Below are 27836 nucleotides of genomic sequence, written 5' to 3'. Positions count from 1 at the left end.
TCTTGACCGCTTCTTCCTAGCTTTGATTCAGACAACAGCATAAACACTAAGAATACTGGAATATTCATAGAGGGATGGAAAAGATTTCAATGTCAATTCCTTGTACGGCAAAGCACTAGAAACCTTTCTGAAAACCAGTCACTCGGCTTTAAGCCACTGCAGTTTCCTAATCAACAAGGAAAATTGCCTAATCTTTGATATTTGTCTCTATGGTCCTTACACTGTGAATTTCTGACTTTGCAGAAGAACCACTGGTCTTTATATTCATAGCAATCAATGAGCAGTACTTATAGGACAGTAGTAACTTATAGGTTGTCCATAAGTGACATTGTAGATACTTTATTCTGATGTGGGTGGATTCAGGAAGACATTTCTTAAGAGAAGCAATCGGAAGGAGAAAGGAATCTGTTGCTTGTTAAGAGTGTGTTTGGTATCTGCTCATCTGTGACTTGAGTACAATTTTCTCTTATCTACAGGATTAATATTTGAGCTTTCAGGAACAATAACCTGTGTGCGTTAGTTTTGCTGGTCAGCAGTATTAAATGTAGAGTTATAGGAAGGAACTGTTTTCAACAGGATGTGGATTTGAGAAGTGGCTGATGTTGAAAAATCACCTTTGGTCTATGAACATGCTACCCTTTCACAGTACAAGCATGTGAACCATTAATGGGTGCAGCAGTAGAAATGGTAAATACATTTTGGTGTGCCAAAGCATAAAATCTTGTACTGATGAACCCTTAAAATGACCATTTGTTAATGTGCATGGGGAAGGCATGAGTAAAGGTGACCTTCCCTCCTCACTTCTGCTCAGGGGAGGAGGACAATTCTTAATGCCTTTTGAGTGACCTCAGGGATCTGCTTCCACACTTTTCCTTGCAGCATACTCAGCCCTAACAAGCGTGTGAATGGACTGTGTAGATCAGTTTTAGGCTTGTGAGGATTCTAGGAGAGAGTTTGTATGTCTCGTATGGTGCTGTTTCTGTCTCTGAGTATCTTAATCTTAAGTTGCTCCTTGGTGATGATTGTGTAATTCGTACATAAACACACTGCCAGCCTTTCATATTTTATTAACACTGTGCTGGAGAGAGTTTTTGTGTGTTGATATTCATACAAGTGACCTGTGGTTTGTGTAGGTCGTGGGACAACTAAATGAAGAATTGATTTACAGTGCACATGCCAGTTGGCTTAAATAATCCTTTTACCAGAAGAATAGTTGGCTACCTTTATATAATTCAGCAGCTTGGCATTCTGAGTTTGAGTTATTCTTAACTGATATGTGTACACATTGCCTGCGAAGGAATCTATGTGTTTTGCTCCATTGTAAAGCGTTCTATTAAAGTACCTTCACTGCTGTTACCCTCAGTGTTTCTCCCCTTCTGCTAGCTGGGTCGTTCATACTGTGCATATAGGAAAACATTAGGCACAGAGGCTGACTTGGTCAAGGTCTTTTCACAAGACTGAGAAAGCTGGTTTAGCCCAGGATGTCCGGTCTGAGCCTGTACTTCAGCCACTGAACTGTGTTCCTGTGGAATCACTGGTGTAAGAAGGGAGAGCAAGGATAACAGAGATGGCATAATTCAGCAGACTTCCATCTTGACTTCTGGATAATGCTGGGAATAGGTTGGAGGGTTTAGGGAAATCATTAGGCAGAAAGCAGAAAAACCTATTGTTACCCTACTATGTTGGTTTTGCCCTGTAATGCTGTACAGCTGGCTTTAAAAATGAGCTGTAGGTCTCTTGCTTTGCCCTGTGTTCCTATTAAAGTGGAGTCTTCTCTCTGTCCAGTGCAGCCTTTCTTGCTGTATTAAGTGGTGCGGACTCCTGATCCGGAGCACTGTGGATTAATTAAATTAATTCCTCAGGGCATGTCACCTGCTGCTCCTTACTGTTTAATCAAAATAGCTGGCTTTGGGCTTTTCCCCTTTTCTAAAATCTTACATGCAGAACCTCAGCAGAAATTTGGCTTGCTTTACATATACTTGAAGCTGAGGCGTTTTTCCCCGTCATCTCCCAGCTGCACTATTTAATATGCTGAGTCTTTCTCTGTTTTTTCTTTCAGTATGTTCTTTCATCTATATTCCATTTCTTTCCTTGCATACAGTACTGTCAGTGTCAAGGTTGTGGCCAGGTGGGGGACTCAGATATCCATATATCTTTATATATATCTTCTGTCCCTGGTTTTTCTTTTGGACTTCACTAGAATTCCAGGAAATCTTTTATTGGGTGAATTTTGGAGGAGGAGAAAGAATTACTGTTTTGAAAACTACAGGTATATTTTCCATTAAAAATGATGTTGCTTTCTGGTCATTGCTTCCTGTATTCTGCCATCTTACCTATGTTCTTTACATTTTATTACTACTTGTATGTCTTTTTCTTCCATTCTTGCCCCAGTTCTCTACTCAGACTTTAAAAAAATTGTTCTGTTATATTAAAATAGCTAAATACACCTGTTTCTCCAGGTATTGGGTAGTCATGCCACCATCCAGCTGGGGTTTTGGGTCACATGATTTACTGTTGTCTTTCTCTGAATGTTTTCTGAACTGCAGTCCCCTTGGATTGTAAACCCATTCTCGTTTCTTATGCGTTCCTCTTTCTTACAGGATCAGCTGCAAACACCTGTAGCTTTCTGCCCTTATTTCCTCTGCTGCTTGTTGCTGAATGATGCTGCTTTTAAAATACCTTAATGATCCTGTGGATATAAATCACTTGCTCGGGGTTCTCAGTTTCCATAATGTGGTTTTTCAGAGTGTGACTATTGCCCCTCTAATCTTTCGTGCTAAACTGTTTGCTTTTATACAGAATCCATTTTGAGATGAGTTCCTGAAAATAATTTGGGATTTCTCAAACTAAGCTGGGCTGTTTCTTAATAAAAATAATTCTTATCCTGAATCAACAGAAAGATGTTTTTCTTCTGCCAAATATGAGGAATGGGAAGCATCTCCTACCTAAGATCCCTGCTGTCTGTGGACTACAACTCTCTGATGAGCTATTAAACTGACCTGTTTGTGGAATAAAACAAATGAGGGTTCCTTAGGTAATTGTACTTAAGATTAATGTTAAGGGTTCGAGTTGTTCAAATACAGCATAAATAACGGGTATTTAATATATTCTACAAAAAGGCAAAATCTTTTCTGTTGAAAATAATTTTTCTTCCCTATTTCTACATTTCTGTACTGCTTGTATCTGTAACAAGTACTACAGTTGCAGATAACTCAGCTCAGAGCTTTAGAGTTCATTTTAGTGTAACTGTAGAGTTCATTTTATTTACAAATAACTGGTTTTGAAGGGAATTCATTAAACTCATGCATTTAGAGTAAACTTTTACTTGAATAAAGTTTGAGTAAAATATAATGGGCCAAAGTCTTTTCAGACTACTGATCTTGATCTTAGATACTTGACAATTTTTTGAAATTTTCATGTTATGAAATATTTGATGGAGAAAAGTGAAAGAATGGGGAGATTTTTTTTCTCCCTATAGACAATCTAGCTGTCTGGAACAAAGCAGCACTGGCAATACTTGGCAGATTTCTGCCCCTCCAAGTTCACTCTAATATGTATGTGTCGCATTGGTGTGAAGTAAATGGCTCTGCAATAGATCCATTGTATGTGCAAAAAACCCAAATAAGCCAAGATTGTGTTGGCTCTTCCTAAGTACAAGAAAGTGAAGGAATTTTGATCAGGCCAGTGCAGTAGCTTTTCGAAGTTTAGTTAAAAATAGAGCTTGTGACAGAAGATGTGAGATTTGATTTATATGGCAGCGAAGGCTGTGATTTGCAAGGGAGAAAATACAAGTAGTTTTCATGACCTTACATGTCAAAGCCCATCAGTGGGCACTCGGGAAAGCAGACACTGCAGTGTAAAGGCTGGGAATTAGAGTCAAAAGCATCTGTTGACCTACAGAGTCCTGTAGTGCTGCAGGGCATACCTATGAAGACCTCACTGGCAGAAGCTCTTAGAGTTCTTATAAATAATAATAAAAAACCACATTAAAACTGAAAAAAAAAAAAGTAGAGTGGGTATGAAGTGATTTCAGTGGCACCTCATGTTAACAATATTTCACACATTGTGCCTAGTTCTTCACTCATACTATTGTGGAAATGTAGTTTTTTCTACGTCAAGATCTTTTTCAAAAGTGCATTTGTTTTTTCCAAGTTCTTCATATTTGCTGTCATCACTTTCTTCATATGGTAGCATCCCACTTCAGTGGCTCTGATTTAACATTTTCTTTACTGACTTCTTGGGGGTGGGAATCTGGCATGGAATAAAGCAGTCAAAATGCCCCAGTTGTGCGGAGCCTTGTACTGTTCTTCTGAGTACTGTTGTATTTGGAAGCTTGTGTCCCTGTTTTCTAGAACTAGTTGAGTAACTAGTCACCTTTGGAAAATCTGGTCCATTAGCTGGTCTCCGTGCAGATGGGCTCTGGGTGTGGGTGGCCTGCCATTACGGAAGGATGCTGTGCAGGGACTATTGCCATAGAGGACCGACTGGTTTTGTTGGCCTCCTGGCAGAGGTGGCTGTCAGGCATAGTAGTGGTTCAGGCAAGGTAACAAGAGGCTTCCCTATGAAATGAACTGGAAGGTGTGTGTATTTCAAAGTGCTTGCAATTCCCATGTCCTGTTTTGATGAGCTCCTGATAATCAAAAGCGAGTTGTTTGACTTGTGCCCAGAACATTTGAATGACTAAATAGGAGAAAATAAAACCTGTGGAGCAGTCTGATCTTGCAGGCTAGAGGCCTGAAATACATCTGTGCTTTTAGCACATACTGGTGGCCATAAACCCTACAGAAGCTGTTCCTTTACAAGAACTTCTTGATTAACTCTGTAAGATTCAGTTTTAACTTCAATTATATGTGTATCCTTTCAGTTATTTGGAGAGTATTTGATTATATTTAAAATAGCTCAGCTTCCAGAGGTACTTGTATTTAAAGGGGGGAGTTGGGGGGTGGGGGTATGGGGAATGAATTATAAGTTAGAACCATGGTCGCTTTGTTTGTGTACATCTTTCCTCCCATTTCCAAGAATTGCATCTCATACCCAATTTCTTTTGCAGTTTTGTTCAGTGGAGGGACTGCTGTATGTCAGCCATGCTAAAGGGCAAGTGATGGAGGCAAGTACTAGTTTATATATTCACAGTTATCTAATACTGTTTTTGCCAGTTTCTCCTTTTGAACTCTTCTGTTTCCCAGTGCTACTCTGAAATAATTGCACAAATGAAGGACTGTATTAGCCTGTTCTGGGATGTAATAATATCATCTGCTCAGTGTGACTGTATATGGAATTGTGAATTTTGTCCCTGATGTATTCTTGTATGAATAAGAAATGTATGGTTTTTAACTTCAAGCTATGAAGTATTCCATTTCCTCCCTCGGAGTATAAAGGTTGTTATAAATGATGAAAAAAGCGAGCAGGAAACTTGAATCCTAATGCAAATAAATGTGCTAATTAATTCTGCTGATTCACAGTTCTTCACGTTTGTTTATAAGTAGTTTTTTCCCCTAAAGTAGATACTAAGACAGATAAGTAGTTTTAAGGATCTTCATGACAGATAAGCAATTTGAAAAGCTTTTTTCAGGCTCACAACAGGCTCATCATGTGCAAATACAAATAGGCAGATGACAGAAAGCTCCCTATAGGAGCCTCTTGAAGATAAGAGTCAGTGTAATTTCAGAAATCAGTCACGGAATGCACAGGGGTAGTAGTGACTTATTTGTGAGCTAGCTGTAGGCTGATTTGTTTCAAGTTGTTTTGCAGTTTGACGTAGGGCTCCTTGAGGCAGGTTAGTGGTTTCCAGCAGAAAATGCATGGGACTCTAGTTAGATGGAAGTGCTGTTCTTTAAGATCAGCAGTATTGCCAGTGGTAATCTGCATAGAAAGAGTGCAGAAGATCATAAACATACCAGTTAGAGAGTATATGGGGCATCTTTAGTATGAACTACAGTTCTTCAATGGGTCCTGACTGAAAAAAGAATACTGACGGAATTGGCTAAAACGAAAAAGGCGGTTATGGTCAACTGTCAAGTTTATTTTTTATACACCAAATAATTTAGGGACTCCTTTTTATAGCCAGTGAGGTTTGTTCACTGAACCGTTTGGTCTGTTGGATGAGAATGAAAAATCTAGTTTTGCTTTTTTTTTCCCCTTCCAAAACTTGAGTGGAGACCTGCAATTCAACTTTCTGGAAGGCCTGTTACATGAGGAAAAAAGAAATATTAAGAAAAAGCGAGCTCAAAAGTCAAAGCATAATACTAATCATAAAGGCGCTTGAAGTCGTTAAGAAAAGTGTTAAGTATGTAAAAATAGAAGGTTGGTTTGCACATTTCTTTGATTCTGCCACTTCTGCATGAATATTGATGAATAATTTATATCTTTCTGGGATGTAGTTTATTACTTTGCATTTATGTGTTATTAAACTGGCCAATATATTTAGACTCAATGCTTAAAACATGTTGAAAGTACTGAGATAAAATCCTGTTTGATTCTAGTATTTTGCTTTCTGTAAGCACTGAATTTTCATCTTGCCTCCAGCTGATAGCAACGACATTTAAAAAAAAAGAGCGTGAGGCAGCTCTTCTGATATTTTTGGATGCCAATTTGGAAAGCATTTTGGAGTATCTGTTTAACCCATTGTGTCAGGTTTCAGATGCACAAAATTGAGAGCACTCTAATTGTGACCTCAATGCACTATGTTTCTGCAGCTGTTTTAAGAATAAAACTGAATGCTCTCAAATCCCAAACATGTTGCATTTCAAATAGTGGGGTGAGTTTTTTTTAAGCACAGGCTGCTTTCTGCCAAGATCGAGGTAGACCTCTGTGATCTGGTTTCTGTATTTATAGAAGCATAATCAAAGCTTTCTCCTGCAAGAGGACAATGATCAGCTTCCAAGCATGTGATCTCATGGTGCTGATGTGAAACTCTTTTGGATACTGTGTCCGTCCTTCCTTCCTTCCTCATTCCTTTGCTGTACTTCTCCAATAGTGTGTTGCTATATAAGTGCTCAGCTGCAATGTCATATAACCAACTTCTGCCTGAGCCCAGCTGATAGGTAAGGTTGAGCTCTTTTGGAGAAAAACTGTGAGTTTTCTCTCTGTTAAAGACTCAGCTAGACATACATGGTGCTGCTCTCTTTCAGATTGGTTGCTTAGTCTACTTATTTTTATTTTTGTTTTCTGTGAGAACTATGGACGAGACTATGCCAATTGAAATCATTTCGCTTGCCTGTTTTGCTTGAAGACAGATTTTCACATCTAGTTGCTAGTGCCTTCAGCAGATGTTGGCAGTAATAACCCATTTCTTACTATTTGGAAATGCATTACTGATTTGGAAATGTTCTGTTTTCTTGCATATATTACATACTGTGAAGTTAGACACTATGGGAAAATCAGGTAGACAGAGCAGATGTTACATTTGAAGCACAAAATATCAGATCTTTGTCAAGGAACAAAATTAATTCTGCCAAAGAGACTAACATGCTTTTCAGAAGTTTAACCTGATGTTCTGTTAGATATTATGGGCTTGTTCATAACAGACAAAACCCCACTGGTTTCTCCTTGCTCCTCCCCCTTTTGAGCAGCTTTTTTTACCTTTCTGGCTTTCCTGTATCCTTTGTGCTGGGCTTCTTCCCCTAGGCGATGAATGAAATACAAGCTTTGGCTTCTGCATACAGCCTAGATGCAACTAATAGCACATGGAGGGATGCTTGGAAAACTGATATGTTTTGTTTTGTTAATGGCATGTTTTGCGCATTGGAATTTTTAACCCACTACTTTCTGCATGGATGTATAATAATGACTCTTTTGTTTAACATTAGATAAGCATGAGATCACCGTGGCACACCTGCATGTGTAGTCAGTCTTGAAGCAATTGCACACCTAATTGGCTGACAGTCTTGGCATTTTTAAAACAAACACAAGCCCTTTAAAGACAGGGGACATATTTATGTATGAATAGCCAAGTAAACCTGTTGGGTGTCATCAATGGAGCCTTCTGGCAGTGAACAGCTGTGTGATGACCCTGATCCTGGAGGCAAATCCCAAGATCAAGAGACCAAAAAACAGCATGACTCAGAGCAAAAATTATCCAAAATAACCCATAATGCTTTGGAGAACATTAATGTGATTGGTCAAGGCTTGAAGCACCTTTTTCAGCATCAGCGCAGGAGGTCGTCAGTTTCTCCGCATGATGTTCAGCAAGCTCAGGCTGATCTGGAGCCTGACATGGATTTGGAAAGCCAGAGCGTCTGTGCTGAAATTGATGGTGTCTCCACCCACCCCACAGCTCTGAACCGGGTGCTTCAGCAGATCAGAGTGCCACCTAAAATGAAGAGAGGGACGAGCCTGCACAGCAGGTGGGGCAAGGCAGATGCCCCAAAAGGAAGCCCACAGATCAACAGGAGGTCTGCTCAAGATGTTCAATCAGGTCGACCCAGATCATCATCTACTACAGATGCTCCCACAAACTTGTCTGTGATGGAGATTGCTTCTTCTGTCTATGTAGGTGGAGAGGAGGCCGCAGCAGCAGCAGCAGTAAGTTACTGAGATTTACCTTTGGTCTTTATCACGTCTTTGTATGATTTCTTAAGCCTTTTGGGTCTTGTTTTTTAAAAGCAAGTTTCTTTCAGCAAACACTAATGCTATTGTTTCAAAAGCTTCTTCAGTAGTGAAGCAAATAGCTTAAAAGATGCAAGCATTAGTCATTTTCTCACATGGCAGGTGGCTTATTTTACATGTATTTGATCTTGAAATGAGCTACTTTTGAAACATTAGGCTGGTTGGATGGCACACCACAGTCAAACAGGAAGTGATGGGAAGAGCAGCTGCCAGAGCAGTCCTCCTTACTAGCTGCTGTCTAGTTCCTGCAACAAAACTTTGCATTCGTGTAGATGGCTTTTTTCATCCCCTCCTGTTCTATTGTGTATTTTATAGAAGCGAGGAATTCCAGTATGAGTGAATGAGGCTGTTGAGAGGCTCTGGGAACACTGACTCCGGCCTGCGACTGAACTGTAATGCCAGGCTGACTGTATCTGATTTAGATCAGCCTAGCTATTATGCCAATATGGGGTCGCTGCTGTCTCTTAGTTTGTCCAGCCTGTGTGTTCACCGAAATGGCAGTCTCTGTTCTGTGACATGTTCTTGCAGAGCTATGCCTATTGGCTTACTGATGATCTCAAGAAGCAGTGTTTGTCCTACCATCTCTTCTTTTCCAGATCAATGTAGTTGAAAAACTGTGTTTCTGATTTAACTTCGGCTATAACCTGTGTTTTCCTAAAATTCTTTGCAGGCTTGTTCCTTGGAGGGCAGATCCTTTGGTAAAGATAAGAAGGATTGTGAAACTGATTTCTCATTCACATGCTCTTAATTAAAAAGGGTCTGACCATGACTGCTGGACCAAGAGAAACAGTTCTGCTAGCATTTGATGCTGTTGAGATAACATGGTCCTAAAGCTTACATGATGTTTTCATTTTGAAAATTTATTCTCATATACTACAGTTTCTGGTGTTGGTTAGATTGTGATGGATTGGGGCCAAATAAGGTCTGTTCAGTCATCTGGACGTTGCCTCACCTTGTCTGTAGCAAGGTTGTTCCCTCGTTGTTTTCCTCCCCTTGAAGCCTACTTTGAAATACTCCAAGTGAAAAGCTTTTCAGAGTATTTGGCAGTATATTATGCTTTCAGTGTATTTCCCTAATAGTCATCTGGAAATTAGCATATCTTGCATTTATAGATGGTAATTACAAAGTATTAGCATAAATTACAATATCATTCTAAGGCAGTGAGTAAAGTTTGCTCTTGGGAGAAGCATTGAAGGAGTCTGCCTGGAGCTGTATCCAAGGTTTTTACTACTTGCCAACAAATGATAGAATAGAAATAGTAATTAAGTAAAGAAAAGTGTACAATCTCCTAGGATGGGTTAACTTTGCAATTGCGCCATTAAGAAGCCTCAAGAAGGGGCCTCCTAATAGCTTCAGGTTCATTTGTGTACTGGCTCTCTTTTCATTGTGAGTGAACTAATGATCTTCGTTTCAGGAGAATTTTGGGAAAAGTTGTTAGTTTTCTGGGTTTGTACCCAAATCCAGAAACGTAAGTTTATGAAACATGCTCTGGTTTGTTGGTTTAAAAGCGTAACCTTTACTTCATGTATGAGCAGGGAGATTGAACAGGCCTAAGCATATTAGGTAAATAGTACGGGGATATGGGAAAAGACCCAGGGTGAGGTGCCCTTTCTCCCAGCTATGTCAGCTGCTCTGAAGCGTTACCACTGTTGCCAGGATCAGTGGTCTCCAAAGTGGGGTGTGCGTAAGAAAGTCCATTGGAGCGTGGGAAGATTTTTTGTGCCATTAATAAGTAAAACAATTTTTTTGAAAAGTTTCTTTTCCTTTCTGATTTCTATTTTTGTGTATGTTTTATAATGTACATATTCAGTAGTACATGTATATAGTTTATAAATAAATATACACGTATTGGCAGTTCATGCTAAAAAATTTTTTTACTGACAGGGGTGTGCAATCAAAGTTTGGAAACCACCGGCCTGGATGAATTGCATCCCTTGGCAGGAGTGACTGGAAAAATGAGAGCTATTAATCTGGTCGTAACTGCATTCTGCTACATCATCTGCTATGTGTGAGAACAAATTTAGGAGTCAATTTTTTGGTAGATAATGGCATTTGATTATTGAGAAGCAGTGACTGTAGCTGTTCTGTTGAGAAGCTTGACATAGAGATGTGTATTCTGTGAATGGTGGCTCTTCTGCTACTTTACCAAGCAGTCATCTCCAAGGAGGATGCGAGAGTGGTTCTTGTTGTTGTTTGCCATGTCCTCAGCTGCTGTGCCCTGTGGCTTGAGGAAAAGGGGCTGCTCAGGCTTTTTCCCCTTCATATTTGGGAGAAGGGAGGCTACTGGGGTGTGAAAGAGGAAAATGAAATGCATGCAAGGATGGGCTTACTTTGGGGGCTAAGCCATCCAGAGACCTCAGTGACCAGTTGTCCCTCTGTTCCTGATGTACCTGGACAGAAATGATCTTTTAAAAAGTCTTTGGAAGGTGAGAATGGAAAAATCTGATACACTTGGTGTTTTTAAAAGTAGCTTGCTTGCTAACAAACTGCTATTGCAAGAAAGTGACAGCAGCAATCTCCTGTATGCATACAGGCAAGAGGAAGGTAATAGCTGTTCTAGCAGTGTTCACATTTTCCTTTGTGGTGGTGCTTGTATCTGGTGTTGTGCACGCAGGGCCGAGGGAAGCTGTGGGAGTGAAGTTAATGCAGTTATCAGAGCTCCCCTCTCTCACGTGATCGAGAGCAGGCATGCTGCTTCGGGCCATAAGACTTTGCCCTTCTTAACCCGAGTCCTCCAGTTCCTCTCTTCTAATTGGGAATTGCTTCCTGATGCACATTCTGAAAAGTATGGGTGCATTTTTAAATAGAATCCAAATAAACACTTTGGGAATGCTGCAACATTTGTTGATAGGGATGAGTTTTATAGTTTTACTTTTCCATTCTCGTTCTATGTATTTCTTAAAATCTCACTTAGTTGTCTTTTAGATCACACAAAAAAAAAGAAAAACCCCAATGAAAAATAGTTGCACAGAAAAAAATGTCATTTTCTCTGTAAAGAAGAATAAATAAAACCTTGCTTACTGGTTGCTTCATTCTGTAAAGGTATTTAATTCCTGTAATGTGAAGGTTGAAGACTTGTCATGAAATTCACTGGAGTCCTGGCTTTGCCTCAGTTATCATGTCTGTGCTTTCTTTACTCGTAAACCTGTTTGCATTTATAGCATATATGGTACTTGAACAACACTTTCTAGCTAACAAGACCCGACTTGGGCAGAGGGAAAGAGCTGTTCAGCAGCACACAGCAACTGGTCGAAACACAAAATAAAGAATGTGTTTCTTTAATGAGAACAGCAGTGTTGGTGAAATATTTAAGACTTGATATCATCTCTTCAAGTAAAGATTTTCAGCAACCTATTCAGTCACTTCCCCAGAAATGTAGCTATGAACTGGGATAGAGTTTGTGAAGGCCCTTCAAGCTGTAAAAACAAAGAGTCAGCAGGACTTCAAATGGTTCAGAAAAAGGAATTTTTTTTTATTACATGTTTTTTTATTTAAAATAGTCCGCGTTGATGAAGAAGCCAGAGGACCATACAACAAAACAAGTTTAGGTACCACAGCAACTCTAAAACTTAATCTCTAATACCAATCTTTTTGCAAAGAACTTTTATTTTCTGAAGTATTTTGTAGCTCTGCGTAAAGTTTACCCATTCTTTTGACTGCTGTTAGTTTCAATATTACTCTTGCATGTTTTCTTTGAACAGACTTAAAATGGGAGTGTGGAAATTTGGTTTGTGGTTTGTTGTTTTTTTTGTTTTTTTTAATAGAACCAAGTAGAAAACATAGCCAAAGCAGCTCTCAAGTTTGCTCTTGGTTTAGTCAAGCTTTCTAAAGGAAAATGTGTGTTCCTGCTCTTCCTTTAGCCTTATTGTAATTTCAGTGTTTGAGTGTTTATGCTTGATTATTGCCTTTTTTTAAATATAACATTCTGCCCAGAGATATGACAAAACAGGAACTTTCTTGATTGCGAATAGTCTTAAGCAGGCTGAGAAACCTTGACTGCCCTCGGACTCATCAGCCTTTTCTAAGTAAGCTAAAGGCAAAAGCCTTGAGTTGTATAAGCTTCAGAGATCTGATGTGCTTGTGTGTGCACTCAAGCTGAGGCAGTACTGATTCTGGCTGTGCACGCACTTACACATGTAAAATTACAAGATAAATGTGGCACTGTTTAACAGTGTTAAATTCAAGATGCAATTGGATGACCTGTTGCTCGCCTTATTCCGCAGCTGTATTTTCATGTTGAAGGTAAGGGAAAACAAAGTGCTGTGGATTCCAAACTGACTTTCTCTGGTGTGTAAAATATAAAAACAAGCAAGCAAGAGAGAAAACTGGTTCATGCTTTTATTGGCTATAATGGTCAAGGGACCTGGAGAAACTGAGGTGGCAGCATGGAGCTGTCTCTGGCGTTTCTATCCCAGGCAGTGAGGCTGCATAGTCAAGCACTGCATCTCTCACCTCTCTGCTTTGAAAAGGGCTAAAGTAAAAGCTGTGGTTGTTGGGATCTAGTGGCAATGTGGAGCTTTGCTCAGTTTTGTTTTCCATGGAGTTTCTGTGCACTACGTATCACTGAGCTGAAGTAATTGACCACTATGAAACTTTTCTTCCTCCTTTCCCTCCACATTTCCTAAGCTCTGCTTCTTTCTGCTGGGTTCTCTTGAGAAGAAAATGGAAGCATTTGAATAATTCACCTAAAGTCTGCAGAAAGCAGCAAGGCTTTTGGCTCAGAAGACTCTGAGCAGAACCGACACAGTCAACAAAGTATTCAACATGTTATCTCTAACTAGTGAAAGGGAGATCTTCTGCTGAGTACCAACTAGTAGTTTCTCAGCTAATTATTACCAGGTGACTAGCCATGACAGCCTGGAAGACATTTGAAAGAATTTGGAGTCGAGTTTGCTATGGAGTAGTTTGCACGGTCTCTGGGATTAGCAGTAAAAAAATATAAATAATTATACTCTTCCATTATTTTACAAACTTCATTGCTGCATGGTTTTATCAGGTTCTCGTGCAAAGCCAAGAAGAACTAGAAAGAAACGGATGCCGAACTGGCTGTGTGACTTAAGACCCATCCTAGATGGGTTGGTTGTGCTGAGGGATATGTAAATTTATGTCAGGGTGCCAAGTGCACCCCCCAGCTTCCCGAAGCTTAGCTGCCTGCGTGCAGCGTCAGCTGGCTGGCAAGAGCTGTGGTCTCAGCAGTGGCCTGCAAGTCCTCTTTGGGAGCCACTTTTAGGCTGAGACTTGTGCTCTCAGTTGATCTGAGCCCAGACCTATGGACTGACCTCTCAGATTAACCTTGGACCTGCTTCATCACTCTGGACCTCTCTGGCAATCCGGATGTTCAGCTGAACCCAGCTGCCACCCTTGGACCTGGTGTGCTTGCCTTGCCCCGGAGTTCACCCACCTGCTCATGAAGTTCTTCATCTGCTGCTGTGGGAAGGCAGTGAAGCGAGCACTGCCTGCTGCCGAAAGCACTTGAAGTACCTTGGCTGACTTTTCACTGATTTGGATAAAGAAAGGAAGAGTCTGGCAGTTCAGCTGTTGGGGCTGGGGTGGCCTGGACTCCCCAAGATGTTTTGGCAGAGAATGTCTGGCCCCCGTCTCAGTCTATGGGCAGGGTCACTTCATGTGTTTAGGTGTTGTTATATTCAGGTATTTTGGCACAAACCCTAAATGCTTCCAGAGAGGGATGCTAATTTTTGGATAACGGTAAATCCATTATTTGCCAAGAACTCAACAAAAAAGTGCTTGGTTCACATGAGACCATGGATTTGCTTGTCCCTTGAAAATTGCTCGCCAAGAGGGCACCATCTGCAGCTTGCCTAGATCTCAACTGGTCAGAGAATGGGAGCTAAAATTAGGTGGGAAGGCCAGTCTCAATCACTGGTAAAGAAATTGTTGCACCTGCCTGTTGATGGTTCCTGCCTTTTGTCTTTTAGCCAGTAGTCTGTAGGAGGGGGAGAAGAGTTTGGTGGCAGAGTTGTATTCTTTCTTTTCCTAGGAGATTTTGCCAAGTCCAGGTGGTGTACTCCGTTTTGTCCCTCAAGAGCTGGTAACAGTACTGTCTCACAGTGTGGCACAAGAACTCAAAGTTATTCGGAAGCTCAGTGCAACCCTACACCTTAGGAAGTGGGCATCTCTAGTGTCCCTGCCGGCAAAGACCTAGAAAGACTATGACTTCTGTGGTGTTGCTATGAAATCCACATAATTTTGGGAGTTGTAATAGTCACATGAGCTGCCCTTGACTTAAGTTGTATAGAAGATGCAAAGTAAAAACTGGGAAATGTTTTTTGGGTTTTTTCCACAAAGAGGGAAAATGCCTGCTTGATATTCTATGAAAGGCACTATGTGTGTTGCCATATTAATAGAATGTCTGGCAATTATTCCAATCTGAGGCATGCTATCTCAACTGTGGCATGTGTCTGTAGGCATTAGGCTTAAAGGGTGTTGATTCCACTTGAAGTTACAAGCTGATGGTAGTCAACTCAACAGGTTAGGTGCAGGTGATTATACAGCTTTAACGTATGACAGCTTTTACTGACTTTATAATATAAAGATATAATGCATTTAAAAATCAGCTACATGTAAACTTTAAATCACTGATATTACTGGCAAAGCTTTCTGGTTCATGATTCGATGAAATCAGGAAAGCACGATGCAGCCATTTAAGTTTATGAAAGACATTGAGTGTGTTTGGTGTTTGAGAAGCCAGCTTAGCATTCAGTCTACCACACTCATTAGTTTTGACTAAATTAATGAATTGCTAAAACTGTAACTCTTTATTCAACAATTTGTATTGCAAAATGAGTTACAACACAATTCAAATGGAGTTATCTGACAGATATCATGACAGATCAGGGTTGAGAGTCCTCTGGACTCCTGGGTTCTCGAGTCTGTATGGATTGTGTAATACAGCAAACCTTCACTTGATTTTCTTTTTTGTTTTATATTCATTTTCTCAAGACTTTGCCTATTTGTCTCCTTCAGCTCTTTGTGATCTTACCTTTTAAATAACTTTCTTGCCCTTTTGTTTTTAAATAAAATGCTACCAATTTCACTTCCTTGATTTTGGTGCTTGCTGATGACAGTGAGGATACACTGACTCAACTTGCCTCAGCAGGGAGTATTTCCTTTGAAATTCTTTTAAGACTTTTGTGAATTCAACTATAATTACAAAAATATCACTGAGCTACAGCATTGGTTAATCTGTTTGAACATACAGGCTATACAAGCTACAAGGACAACGAAACAACATATATAACGGAAAAGCTGTGATTCAATGATGACAAAAACTGCGTAACAGGAATTGTAGTTAAGCAAGAGAACTGTAATTTTTCTGGTTCATGTATTCTGTCATAATTTCATCTGCTGGTACCTATTGCTGTCGTGATGTAGCCTATTTTTGCCTGCAGCAGATGTCTGCCATCTCTTACGGAGTGCTGCTGCCCTGTCAGAGCCTCGGTGGTGAACTGAGCACGGCTGCCCCAGTGCCTCACTTCTGCATTGCCCAGGTGGTCGGTGCTTCAAGAGCAGCAGGAGTTCCTGCTCTGCTTTCCCTTCTTTTTTGATTTTCCTCCCAGTGTTCAGATTTCTGTCATTTAGAAAAATGACAGAAATGGATGTTTTGTTCTCTTCTAATTATTTGTTGCACTACAGTACGTTGAAATTAGCAGCAGTGCGTTCCATTAGTCAGACAGCATCCTGTAGCTACTACATAATGCTGCACAGTGTCTGTGGTTATAAAGTCTAAGGTTTGCCTGTGACTGCAGAAGGTTTTGCTACATGTAGATGTAGGAAGTCAGCAGACTTGGATTGCTGAGAAATTAGCATTTGGTTATATTTTATTGAAGGCTTGTAAGAGCCTTTGCTGGCTGCTGTGAAATTGTCAGTGCTTATGGGAACAGCAGGAACTTTACCTATTGCAAATGTATTTGTGAAGAGTGGATGAGCAGAAGCTTATGTGCTTCTGTCTAGAGTTTACTGGTGAAGCTCAAGACCTGTTAAACACATCCAGACTATATCCATATCTTCCATTTTTTGTGGAGTCAAGCCCTGAGCCTCATCCTGTTGTGTGTGGCAAGGCTGCACAGTGATTTAAATTTATGCTCGACTCTGCCTATGTAAATGCTGTTCTGAGCTTAAGTAATGTTTGCAATTTGATCACTTGCTCAGTTGGTCCTGCTGGAACCTGTTACACTGGCTTTTTAGCACTAGGTGCTGTGTCTGAGGTACGGTTTGGAAAAGGAAAAAACCCTCTTATCTCTATCAGCATGGCCATGCCAATGAAGTAAGTGGCAAAAGTGAAAAAGAAATTTTGTGATTAAATTCCCTGGTATACTTAAAGTTGGGCCATACCAGCATCGGGCAGCTGTGAAAGGCCAGGGCTGCTCAGACCAGGAAAGACCCAAACAGATCCTGGAACCTGCCTTCTGCAGATTCTTCAGGGCCCACTCATGGGAAAGAAGTTTTTCACACCTGCCTAACATGCATGAGTGCTGCGTGCAAGTTCTTACCTGGAAAAGATACCAAACAGATAACGATACTGATATTTTCTGGTTTCTTCTCTGTTCTTTCTTCAAATTTCTTAAAGCCTTAGTCTGCTACCAGGCTCTTATCCTATCACCTTTTTATTTCCTTTTTTTATTTTCCTTGTGTTTTTTTTTTTCCAACTATATGAGCCAGACTGAAGTTGTCTGTCTTCACGTGCTGGACATGATTTTAGAACTCATACTGCATTTTTAAAAATACCTACAGTCAATGTCCATCTTTCATTTCTTAGCCAGAATTTCTGGTGTGCCACAGACTTCTCATTAGGCTTCAGTCTTCCTTTTCCAGGAGTTTCTTCTTTCTCCAGCCTGCGTATTTACTGCAATGGGGTCTGTTTTCAGCTGTATCCCGATTAGATCACCTACACTTTCCTTCTCATGCTTATAACCCCATTTTATTCCCCACACACAACACACTGCCAGGAAGCTTATGAGGTTAATTTACTCAAAGTATTGTATTGTAAACCCAAAAGGGGGTTTTGTTTGGTGGCTTTTTATTATGGTTTTGGTGGTGTGTGTGTTTTTCACTCCCCATGCTTTGTGTGGATGCTGCAAAGTTTTGGAGACACGGGAGTCTTTATTTCTTGTTTGTTCTGCAAAGCCACTCAAAGAAGATTGGGACTTACAGAGTTCCCTGGGTAATTGGGTCAGACTGAAGTGTTTAATGCATTGTCACTGCTGCTTTCAAAGGCAATAGAGCTACCTGCTTAGTGTGCTGATGTAATTTAGAAGAGGTTATCTTACCATACAGACAAAAGCATAGTAAAATCTCTTCTGTATCTTTACAGCACTAGTTTATGTAAAGAACAGGGTTAAGTCAGGGGCAGCTGTGGTACTATTTTAACTTTGCTTTTAAATAGGTTGATGCTGTAAGCATTAACTCATGTTTGCATGGTTCTCCAAAATACTGAGTATTGGATGAGCCTGATTCTGTGTGGTGCTGAGAACTTCTGCTCTCAGTGGGAATTAAGGACATAGAGTACTTTGTGGCATAAGGGGGAGTAAATTCTTAATAATCCTCTGCACACAAAATATTTTTAGTTCATAATATTGTTCTGTTCTCTGTTCTCTCAATTTCTTGTTGAAATAGAAGGGCAAAATGTTATCCTAAAACCATAGATTGGATTTGTTCTAAGACCTCGTTTACATACATTTGCATGTGTAATAATCCTGCTGCATGTTGTCAGGCTTTGTATAGAAACTGAGAAATGAGATTGTCATAGCATGGAAAATAATGTAATAATTAAATTCTTACTGAGATACTTCACTTGGGCTTGTATTTCAAGCAGCTTAAATTTAAATATTTTTGCATAAAAAATCTTCTCTCGTAGAGGCAGCCCACTGAGCTGAGAAATAAGGATTGTGGTGGTTTGGGAATGATTGAGCCTTGGGGCTTTTTTTACCACTGAGATCCTTATATCAGGGCTTATACGCCAGGCATTGCTGTTAGAGCAAGGTGATAGTGAGGTCAGTTTATTCATTCAGGGTTTCTGTGCAGTGAATTGTTTTGGCATATCTGGTGGAAGCCCTTGGCTGACACCTAGTATCATGAAGGCGACAGACCAGCTGGGATTAATTCAGTATCAAATTGTTTAATGGATTTGCAGATTTTTGCCTCCATAGGTCCAAACATTTCCAGGTTGCCATTTACTTGCCTCAGGGTTACAGGAATGATAGGAAAAAGGATTTGCTGTCCTGCAGCAAGATCCCCATAGGGCAGCTTTCCAGGGCACCACTCACTTCACATCTGCAGCATCTGGACAGGACTTACTGTGTCCTTATCCTCTTTTCAGTTTTGATGATCAGTTCTCATAAGTATTTCAGATATCTTTGGATTTTGGTTAACAGCTTATATCTGTTACTATCCACATTTTTGAAAAATACTACATACGCTTCTGGAATAAGTGTCCAGTCTTTAGTTTGCAGGCTCCTCAGTGTGTTCCAGTGATGATGTTGACCCCATGAGTATCAAAAGCCTACTAAAATGACAGTAAGATTGCTTTTCTTAGTTACTTCTAATGACTCTTTCCAACAAGTCATGCTGGTCTACAAACTACATATTAACAGAAATAAGGTAGCATATCCAACTGTGCTACCCTTTCAAGTGTATGTAGTAGAGTTGTGGAAGAATGAACAGTTTTCCTCCGATGGTAAATAGTCTTTTAAAGCAATAATTTATTTGCCAGAAATATTTTTTACAAATTCTTCTCTTGTAAACATCATGAAATGCACCTGGGACAAACACTTGTGAAAAGACAAAATATGAAGGTTTTTTGTAACACTAAAACTGTGTGGAAGGTCTACTGTGGCTATAAACAATATGTCTTAGATCTATAAAAGATCACTTAGGCTTTAACCCATTTCCTAAAAGAGCAAGCAGTTGTCTTAACATCATACTCTGATGTTTGCTCTCCCATTCAATTTGAGTAGGTGGTAACATTTTTGAAATTTTGTCATAACTGATCCTGAGTAAAACATTTTGTAGCTTTGGCCATAAAGGACTGTTGTTACGTTGGAAGTAATATTTGTCACATGAATACATTGGGCTAGTCACAAGCCCTGCTGGAAATTCTTCCAGTACTTGCAGCTGAGTCATGTTAAAACAGCACTAAGCTCACAAAGTTAGTGTAGAGGGTCTGCCTGTTCATCCTGGTTAGGTGGTCTATAACAGCTTCCCACCATATCTGCCTTGTGGGCCTTTGCCGGTACTGTGAGTGGAACATAAATGATATGCATATGCATAATTTTGACTGGCTTTGTGTAAAACTTAAGAATTTTTACTCATTTGGGAGGGTAAAGTAGGAGTTACCTGTATCCTGACAGGAAAGCATACAAGACCCTGGATGGACTTGTGAATGAGGAGCATTTCGGGACAATGGTATTTTTTATTCTCTTTCTTAAAACTGGTGCTGCAAGCACCTGGAGCTATAAATCTGAGTGGAGCTACAGATCTGAGCTTCCAGCAGATCCAAATGGACAGCTGTGCACTGTGTGTAAGAGTGACTAGTGCAGCTCCGCTGCTTGTGACAGTGAATGCAGAAAAGTACAGCCCAGCGCTGATGCTTCGTAGGGGGTAGGGGTGCATTGTTTGTATCTTGCAACAAGATAGGATGCTGGCAGGTCATTGTAATGGCTTAATTGCAGATTGAGATATGTCAGGAGTAGGCTGAGGATTGCTTCACAAGCTCAGAAATTAATCTTTAGTTGCTTAATTGCTCTGAAAGACTGCTGTACCAGGCGCTGCTTTTCCCTGCCTGGGAACAGTAACCTTTGTAAAGCGCAGGAGTGGCATTAGGCTCAAAGTCTTCTTTATGGGCAGAGAGCATGCACATTATATATAAGGAGAGCCAAGAATTCAATTTTAGTGCAATTTGAAGTCTTAAGGGCCTAGGTGTCATTAATCCGGATCTAATTGTAACAGAAAAATAGTTCAAAAATGCTGTTACAATCATTATACACACACTTCTTAGTTTATAGACCTGATCTTAGGGTTGTGCTCACCCTTCCACTGCTCCTCTACATCCTACAGTTGGTGACTTCATTCTGGTCGGGGTGGAGGTGAGTGTGTATTACAGCAGGTTGTCAGCCTCTGGAGTCCTTCTCTGGGAGGAGTTCAGTGTTCAGGTTAATGATTTCTTCCTCACCCAAGGATGTACTTGGGGTATTTTTTTAATGTGTTTGCAAACACACGTTTAGACCTTTCTCTTTCCTCATTGGTCTGCAGCTCCATGTGCATCCAAATGTACTATGTATGGTGCCTTTTCTGTATATCACATCCTCTTTTTGTGTGGGTTTTTTTTGTTTGTTTTTTGTTTTTGGGGTTTTGTTTGGTTGGTTGGTTGGTTGTGTGGGAGGGACAGGACTGACCCAAACACATCTTTCTGCAGCTCCACATCTACATTTCTTGAACTGACCATTGGTGGGCTGTTTGTAGCTGTGAGGTTTCCAGTGCCAGGTCAGTGCCCCATCTCTTATCAACCTGTGCCTGCACTCCTGTGTCGCAAGACATCATTCCAACGTCTCCACTTGTTGCAGCCTCTCCTGTTGTGATACAGGCCTGTATTTCATTATGCCACATCAGTACTGCGGAGCTATGTGAGTGTCTTGTTCCATGTAGAAAACCCGCTTGCTGCTGTCTATAAGCTGTGGGGTTGTACATCACAGTGATAAGCACAAGTGAGACAGATTAGCCATAGACAAGCCGGTCAGTTGGGGAAACTGCTGTGATGGCTAAGCCAAATGAAACAAAGCTGCTGCAAGCGGGTCCAGAAAAGCTCTGACAGAGCAAGCCTCAGTCCTGAGGCATTGCACACTCAGCACACAGTCTGCAGCGTGTTGCTAGCAGTGGCAGTACTGTATTATAGGGCTACATGATGACTGTGGGAGCTTTAAAACTTTTTTTGTTTAACTGTTAATTATCTGAATACTGCTTATGTTAAGAAAGAAAATAAAGGTTAGTAAGACTTTATGATATTTACTACTGCTGCAGTGCATAACTTAATCCAGTCCCAGACAATGTATTATTCCTTCATTTATCGTATAATTTAAGCTTAATCTGAGGAACCAAAAATTCTAGAAATCTGTTAATACATTTCTCTATATACAAGTGTATGAGTGTTGCCTATGATTTTTGTCTTTAATTTTTGAACAGTCAGCTATTTTCTAGTTTTCTTTCTTTTTTTTTCCTGCTTCCAGAAATTCAGTTCCATGGAGGAGAACAGCAGATCATCGTGAGAGTTTTAAAGATTTCTTTCAAACCTGTTTTCTGCTGAGCATGCTTTTAATTTGGAAGTTTTCCAATCCAGCTGTTTTTCTTTTCTCTCATTTTCAACTTGCAGTACTTTTTCTCTGTGTCTGACTTCAGAAAGGTAATTTTCTCTGCTGAGAACTGTAGCCATGATTCTTCCACACAGTTCTTTTTCCAGAAGCTCACAGATACTTTTCAGTCAGGCAGACTTTCCTTCCCCCAGTGCTCTGGAAGCCTGCATCTGCAGGTATCAGGGAAACTCCTTGCTCTTGACAGGTTAGGGCACAAAAATAAGGAAAAGAAGTGCTTTCTGCAGAGGACTTTGATACATCTGGAAATTTAGTGGTACTGTAACTATAGATTTTGATAAATAGGTGTGTATTAATGTAGCCTGGGTTTTTTTGAGTCAGAACAGGTCCTTGTGACTGACAGTAAGTGAAACGCATTAACTTTCCATAATAAGCTTGCTAGTATTTTCTTGAGTGTGTGAGTGATTTGGTCATTTGACGATTATGTTCTTACTCTGAATAGCTATTCTCATCTCAGGTTACTGGTTTTTACTCTATAGGTAACAGCTGTTTCACTGGCAGGGACTAAAATGACAGCAAAGGCTCAAGGATGTAGTGGTGTAGTTTGAAATCCCTTTGCAAGCCCGTAAATTTCACGTGTTAGATTGAGTGTGGTGAACACCTTTTTCTGCCTAAGCTACTTAGCCTTCCAAAGTAACAGAGGCTGTTTATGATAGAATTACCTGACACTTCCTGAAGCTTTCTGATGCAGTATGATGTGTTAGTGAATGATAGTAAATGCTATAGAAAGGGAAGAATCATTCCTTATGGTTAAGGGAGCATCAGTAGGTGCTAGCAGATGTGGCATTAAGAGGATGTTTTCTGACACCACAATGTGAAATGGACCAAGACAATAGAAAATATAACGTAGGTGAACAATCCATACTGGCTAGAAAATAAAGAGAATGACAATAGGCATTGAGCATCTTCAAGTTCCCTGTAATATGGTACTGTGTTTTTTAGCTGAGAGCATCTGCTGTGTGTGGTTACCTCTTTCTCCACAAACGGCTGGTTAATTGGTTGCTCGATTACAAAGCTGGAAAATCAAACTTCTGTAGGTGATGCTGTTAAAACTCAGCCGTGGATCTTTTGCTGACATTGTTCAGAGTCATGATGAAGCAGGCTAGGGAGATGTGTGTATGCTGTGTGGTAGCAGAGCTGCTGCAGCTGTGTAACTGGTATTTTTGACAGGTGCATGTCTTCCAAACTGTAGTACCATCCAAGATCATCCCCACATCTCCCTTAGGATGGGAGTCAATTTTAGTAAAATGGTGATGTGAGTAATTATGAAGTGTGCTGAAATAACCTCACCTATGTTATCTTTAACTCTGTTGATGTTACCAGAGTTAAAGATAATGCTTTGTTTGCCTGTTCACTGTAGCAGCACTGTATATAATAATTATTGTGCTAGTATCAAATTCTGTGGCAACTCAAAAACATTTTAAGTGGCTTCTAATTGTAGGATTGACTGTGCTGTGTATGTATCTTATTAATAACCATTTTTGTAAAGTTGTTAGGAATGCTTTCTGAAGCTTACTGAAACTGTTCTTCTGTGGTAATTCTAACTGTGCTTTAGTTGGGAATTAATGTTAAAATAATAAAACTTTGGCATTCCCCTCGCAGTAGCCTTTGTACCTCCATTTGGTACTTGAATGAAAAAATGGGAGGCACAGAGGAGGAGGTATCGTAAGATTTTTGCCAGGGTGCTAGTAGCAGGTAGGGCTTGTGGCATTGCTATTTGTGTCTTGTGCAGTTTGCAGCCAGAGATCCTGAATAAAGAGCTGATCTCATCTCTTGGTCCCATGGCATGTGGGAAGGAAGGAGAATTTACTGGGGTGCATTAAAATGTTACAGATATAGGAATGCTGTGACTTTACTGATGAGAAGTGGAGATTGCTGTTCTCAGCCAGCAAACTGGTGCTAGCCAGGAACAGAAATACAGCCCCTGGTGAAACTGCTTCTTTTACCTTTAAGTAGTTTTTACTTTTGTTTTTAAAAATATATGTCTAAGCAGTGCTATGCATGTTCCACTACCTGCCAGCACTGAATCTATGCAGGACATATGGGTTGCATGCAAAGTAGGACCTCCTAAGATAAAGTGGATGAGGAACCCTGAATTACCAGCGTTTGGGACTTTGAGGACACACTGGTGGCAGCTGCAGCCCTTACTGGCCTGAAAGCCAAGGTGCTGGGAAAAGGAGGTCGATTTCTATTTTCCACTCAATCGTTAACTTTATTTGTGAATCTGGTGACTTCTGTTCTGAGGTCTTCTTACATGGGGTTGACATCTTCTACGTATGAGAGCATTTTGATGAGCCTTAAGTGTGGGGGCTTTGGCAGGGAAAGATACTTGAGGTGGTGTGGCAGAGGGGCCGGCGCAGTGGTGACCAACTGTGCCTGGGTGCCTCTTCTGCATCACGCAGGATGGGTGCCCTCCATCACTTGCAGCGCGGGCGTCCTGGAAGCCAAGCCAAACCTGATGGGAGCTGTGCGCAAGTTCCCTTCCGTTCTCGTAGCGGCAAAGATTTAGTCAACAGAGGGAGCTGTGCCTGTTCCGAAAACGGACACAGAAACAGTTCACCGCATCCATCCTGAAAATGGAGTGGCTGGAGCAACTAAACGGAGACACAGTGTTTCATCCATGTGATGTTTGGGAGAGGATTATCTTAACACAACAGGAAAATAATGCCTTCTGGAAAATACAAACGATTATGAAAGTAGTTCAATTTAAATAGCCCAGAAGAAAAATATTTAAACTGTACTAAAATTGAATCTAATTGTGTTTTCCTAAAGCAACATATACCCTGTCATATGCAGAAAACTGCAGGCTGATGGTAACAATTGGAGAACATACAGGCATCTTTAAAAATATTGTATTTTGAAATATAAAACAAACTGAAAGGGTTGATCCTGAGAATGTGTATGCTTGAATACACGAAATTTTGTCTTCCAAACTTTCTGCAGCAACAAAATATCTCTACTCTTGTTTATTCCAGAGATATTTCTGTAAGAAGCTATCAGTAAGACATGTAACTATTCATTTACATTTACTAAGTATTGATTTAACTTTCATATATATATATGCTAACCTTACATAATGCTAAAAAATAATTTAAAACCCTGCTCAAAACCCTCAATCTGATATATAAGTAAAAAGCTGTAGCAGGTCGAAATGAAAAGGATATTAAAAAATTCAATTCTTATTAAGCATTTTTAAAAAGAAAAGTGGTCACAAGGTATTTTGTACTAAACCCAAATTCTGATTGTTTTGTGTTCTCATGGAAGGATATTGGGCAGAGACACTAGTTCATTAGGTCAAATTCATTTAAAATTTGAAAATAAAATTTGGTGGCTTTTAGTAAAACCTGGATTTTCTCCGTCCTGAATGTGGTAACAAAACAATTTTTCTTGTTTGGAGAGCAAGCTTAGGGTTTAGGAAAGGGACTGTGTAGAAATTGTACACGGTAAGCTGCTGTTTTATGGAAGGGATAAGCGAATCTCCAGAACTGCTGAATTACATTTTTAGACTGATCTCCAAGACCCTAGTAACATCCCCTCTGAAATGGTTTAGACATGACAAATGGGATGGTGTTGCCTGCCACGGGGGCTGTGTGCCACGAGCCACACAGACCAGGAGGGCAGAGCTGTGTGTGAAGCGTTCGGGGGTGCTGCAGGGCCTCCGTCTCTTAGTGCGTCTTGTGTGTGTTTCATTTTGGGCATGTTCAGCACCTATGGGTGGTTCTGCTGTGCGTCCTCCGTGGGAGGAAGAGACGTTGCCCTCTTGCGAAGCTGTACGGTGGTGTGCAGGGGCAGGGCAGGCAGCTGGTCCAGTTGTGAGCAACTCTTCCCCACCCGGGAAATGTGAGTGCCTTGCTTTTGTTTGGCCACAGGCTGCGGAGGGCAGTGGATTAGCCCTGGGAAAGCCCGTGGCAAAACTGTCAGTGAAAGGGGGGTTGTTCTGGCACTGCGTCATACTTGATCCAGCTATGGAGTCGGGTCCTTTCAAGAAATAGTATGATTGATAAAAAGGATGGAGAAAATGCCTGAGCAGGGTTGTCGAACTGATAAAAATTGTAACCAAAGCGCTTTTTTTAAAGGAAAAAAATAATATTGGTGATGCACATGAAGACAGAGGTGCTGATGTGTGCAGTAGACTGGATGTTGTGTTGCTGTCAAGGAGAGCCAGGGTGCAGCACAGCCCTGCGCTGTGCAAGGCTGATGCGCACAGAGCCTTGCCAGAGCTCCCTGAAAGCATCCGAACATGCAGACTCCATGTACAGAAGCAGCATCTGATCACTTGAGTGTTACCAGCATTTGGTCACTTTAGTGTGTCTTCTCCAACTGACTGAAATCTTTCTGGTTTTATACTTTTTCAAAATCTCAAATCACTAAATGGTTGCTGATTAAGACTGTTTTGACTGCTCCTTGTAATTAACTCACATGTTTTCTGCTGACAGTCGGAAGCATTTGTGCCACTGACCCAGCCGAGGTCTTTGTTTTACATTCTCTTTACTGGAGTTCCACTTGCAGTGTTTCTATCACAAGAGGAGCAAATTGAGTTTTTGGCCTAGCTGTGTAGGCGTGCTTCTCTGAACAGAACAGTGGAGGTGTTCTAGTGCAGAGAGGGCTACACCTTGCGGTGTGTGGATTGATTCCCACAACAGCAATGTGACTGGGAAGTATTACCTGGCAGCAGTTTCTGCTGTAATCCCTGTTGTCTGTGGAATGTGCCAATCATTTGGTGAGAAGCCTTGCCTCGTGGGGATGAGTTCCCAGAACTGCAGACATCCAGTGGAGTAATTCTGAACTAGTAGTTGGAGCATCCCATTAAGCTAAGGCAGTGCTGCACTCTGGGTCCCTGCCTTTGTTCCTACTGGAGCTGATTATTACAGCACATGCTTGCTTTTATGGTCCTTTTGGCTGGACTTGTTGGCAAAACTCTTAAGGCCTTAAATTCTGTTGCAAGCATTTTGGACTTCTGTAGACTAGGAGGAGGGAATACATCCTCTTGCACAAACCTTAATTTCATCGTTTTTGTTTAACACAAAAGTGCCGCTACTAAATATTTACTGTTTCTGCAGTAAACTAAGCAGGTAGCAACCCCCTCTATTTTTTTTTTTTTTTCTTTAAAAAAAGGGGGGGGGGTGTCAGGGAGAAAATTTTTACTTCTCCAGGAGGCTTCTTGAAGTTTTAAAATGATAAAGAACAATACCTTGGGTGGAAATGGATTACAACTGTGGAAGTCTCATATGTGGATATTATGTTGATAAATGATGCCAGTGTCTGTACTCATAGCATAAATATAAAATATTTCCTGATTTTTTTCCCAGGCTTCCTTCCCTTTAATTTGCACAACATACTGATTGTTGTTTATAACCACATTTTATACCTCTTTGCATACAGAAAGTTTCCTGTTACTTCACTACTTCTACTTTTCAATATTTGCTAAATATTCAGATGTAATTGGCTGTCTATGTATTACTCCTTTGTGTATATTTATATATCTGCATGTAACTGAATGCCAATGCCTCTAGGAATTCTGATGCAGTAAGCTGTTCAGAGTGTCTCTTCAAAAGTTTGGTATGTCCAAATCTTTCACGTTACTACTTTAGTCTGTGGCTTTAGAAGTACTGTATATTATAGGCAGCTTTGGAAACATTAGCGTGATGAGAGATTATTTTGAATGGTTAAAGTGGTTTATGTTCCTGAATAGAGGGAGAAGAATTCGCCAATTAATCTGTGACACAAGAATGAATTGCTGTAGGAAGGTAATACTAGGGGAAAAAAAAGTTACAGCCCAGCAAAAGGGGAGTAAGGAAAAAAGATGCATGTGTCTATACATAAGAGTAGGAGCCATTCATTAAGTATGCA

At 40.5% G+C, this 27836-nt stretch overlaps 1 protein-coding gene across 9 annotated transcripts in view; it reads left to right on the top strand.

Annotated features, from left to right (window-relative positions):
- TMCC1 (transmembrane and coiled-coil domain family 1) overlaps positions 1 to 27836 on the top strand; it is a 119869-nt gene that overhangs the window by 16566 nt on the left and 75467 nt on the right. For 4 of the 9 annotated variants that reach the window (XM_080387605.1, XM_080387601.1, XM_080387602.1 and 1 more), the window contains 2 exons: positions 5051 to 5107; positions 7809 to 8523. In XM_080387605.1, the coding sequence (XP_080243731.1) occupies positions 7975 to 8523 (549 nt within the window). In that variant the 5' untranslated portion in view covers positions 5051 to 5107; positions 7809 to 7974. Of the gene's footprint in view, positions 1 to 2896; positions 3035 to 5050; positions 5108 to 7808; positions 8524 to 27836 lie in introns of those variants that run through there. The other 5 variants (XM_080387607.1, XM_080387606.1, XM_080387599.1 and 2 more) reach the window with 3 other exon arrangements.

The sequence above is a fragment of the Falco punctatus genome (genome assembly GCF_963210335.1).
Source record: "Falco punctatus genome assembly, chromosome: 4".
In the NCBI taxonomy this organism is placed as follows: Eukaryota; Metazoa; Chordata; class Aves; order Falconiformes; family Falconidae; genus Falco; species Falco punctatus.
The sequence above is the reverse complement of the archived record's forward strand: the minus strand, read 5'-3'. Positions and strand labels throughout refer to the sequence as shown.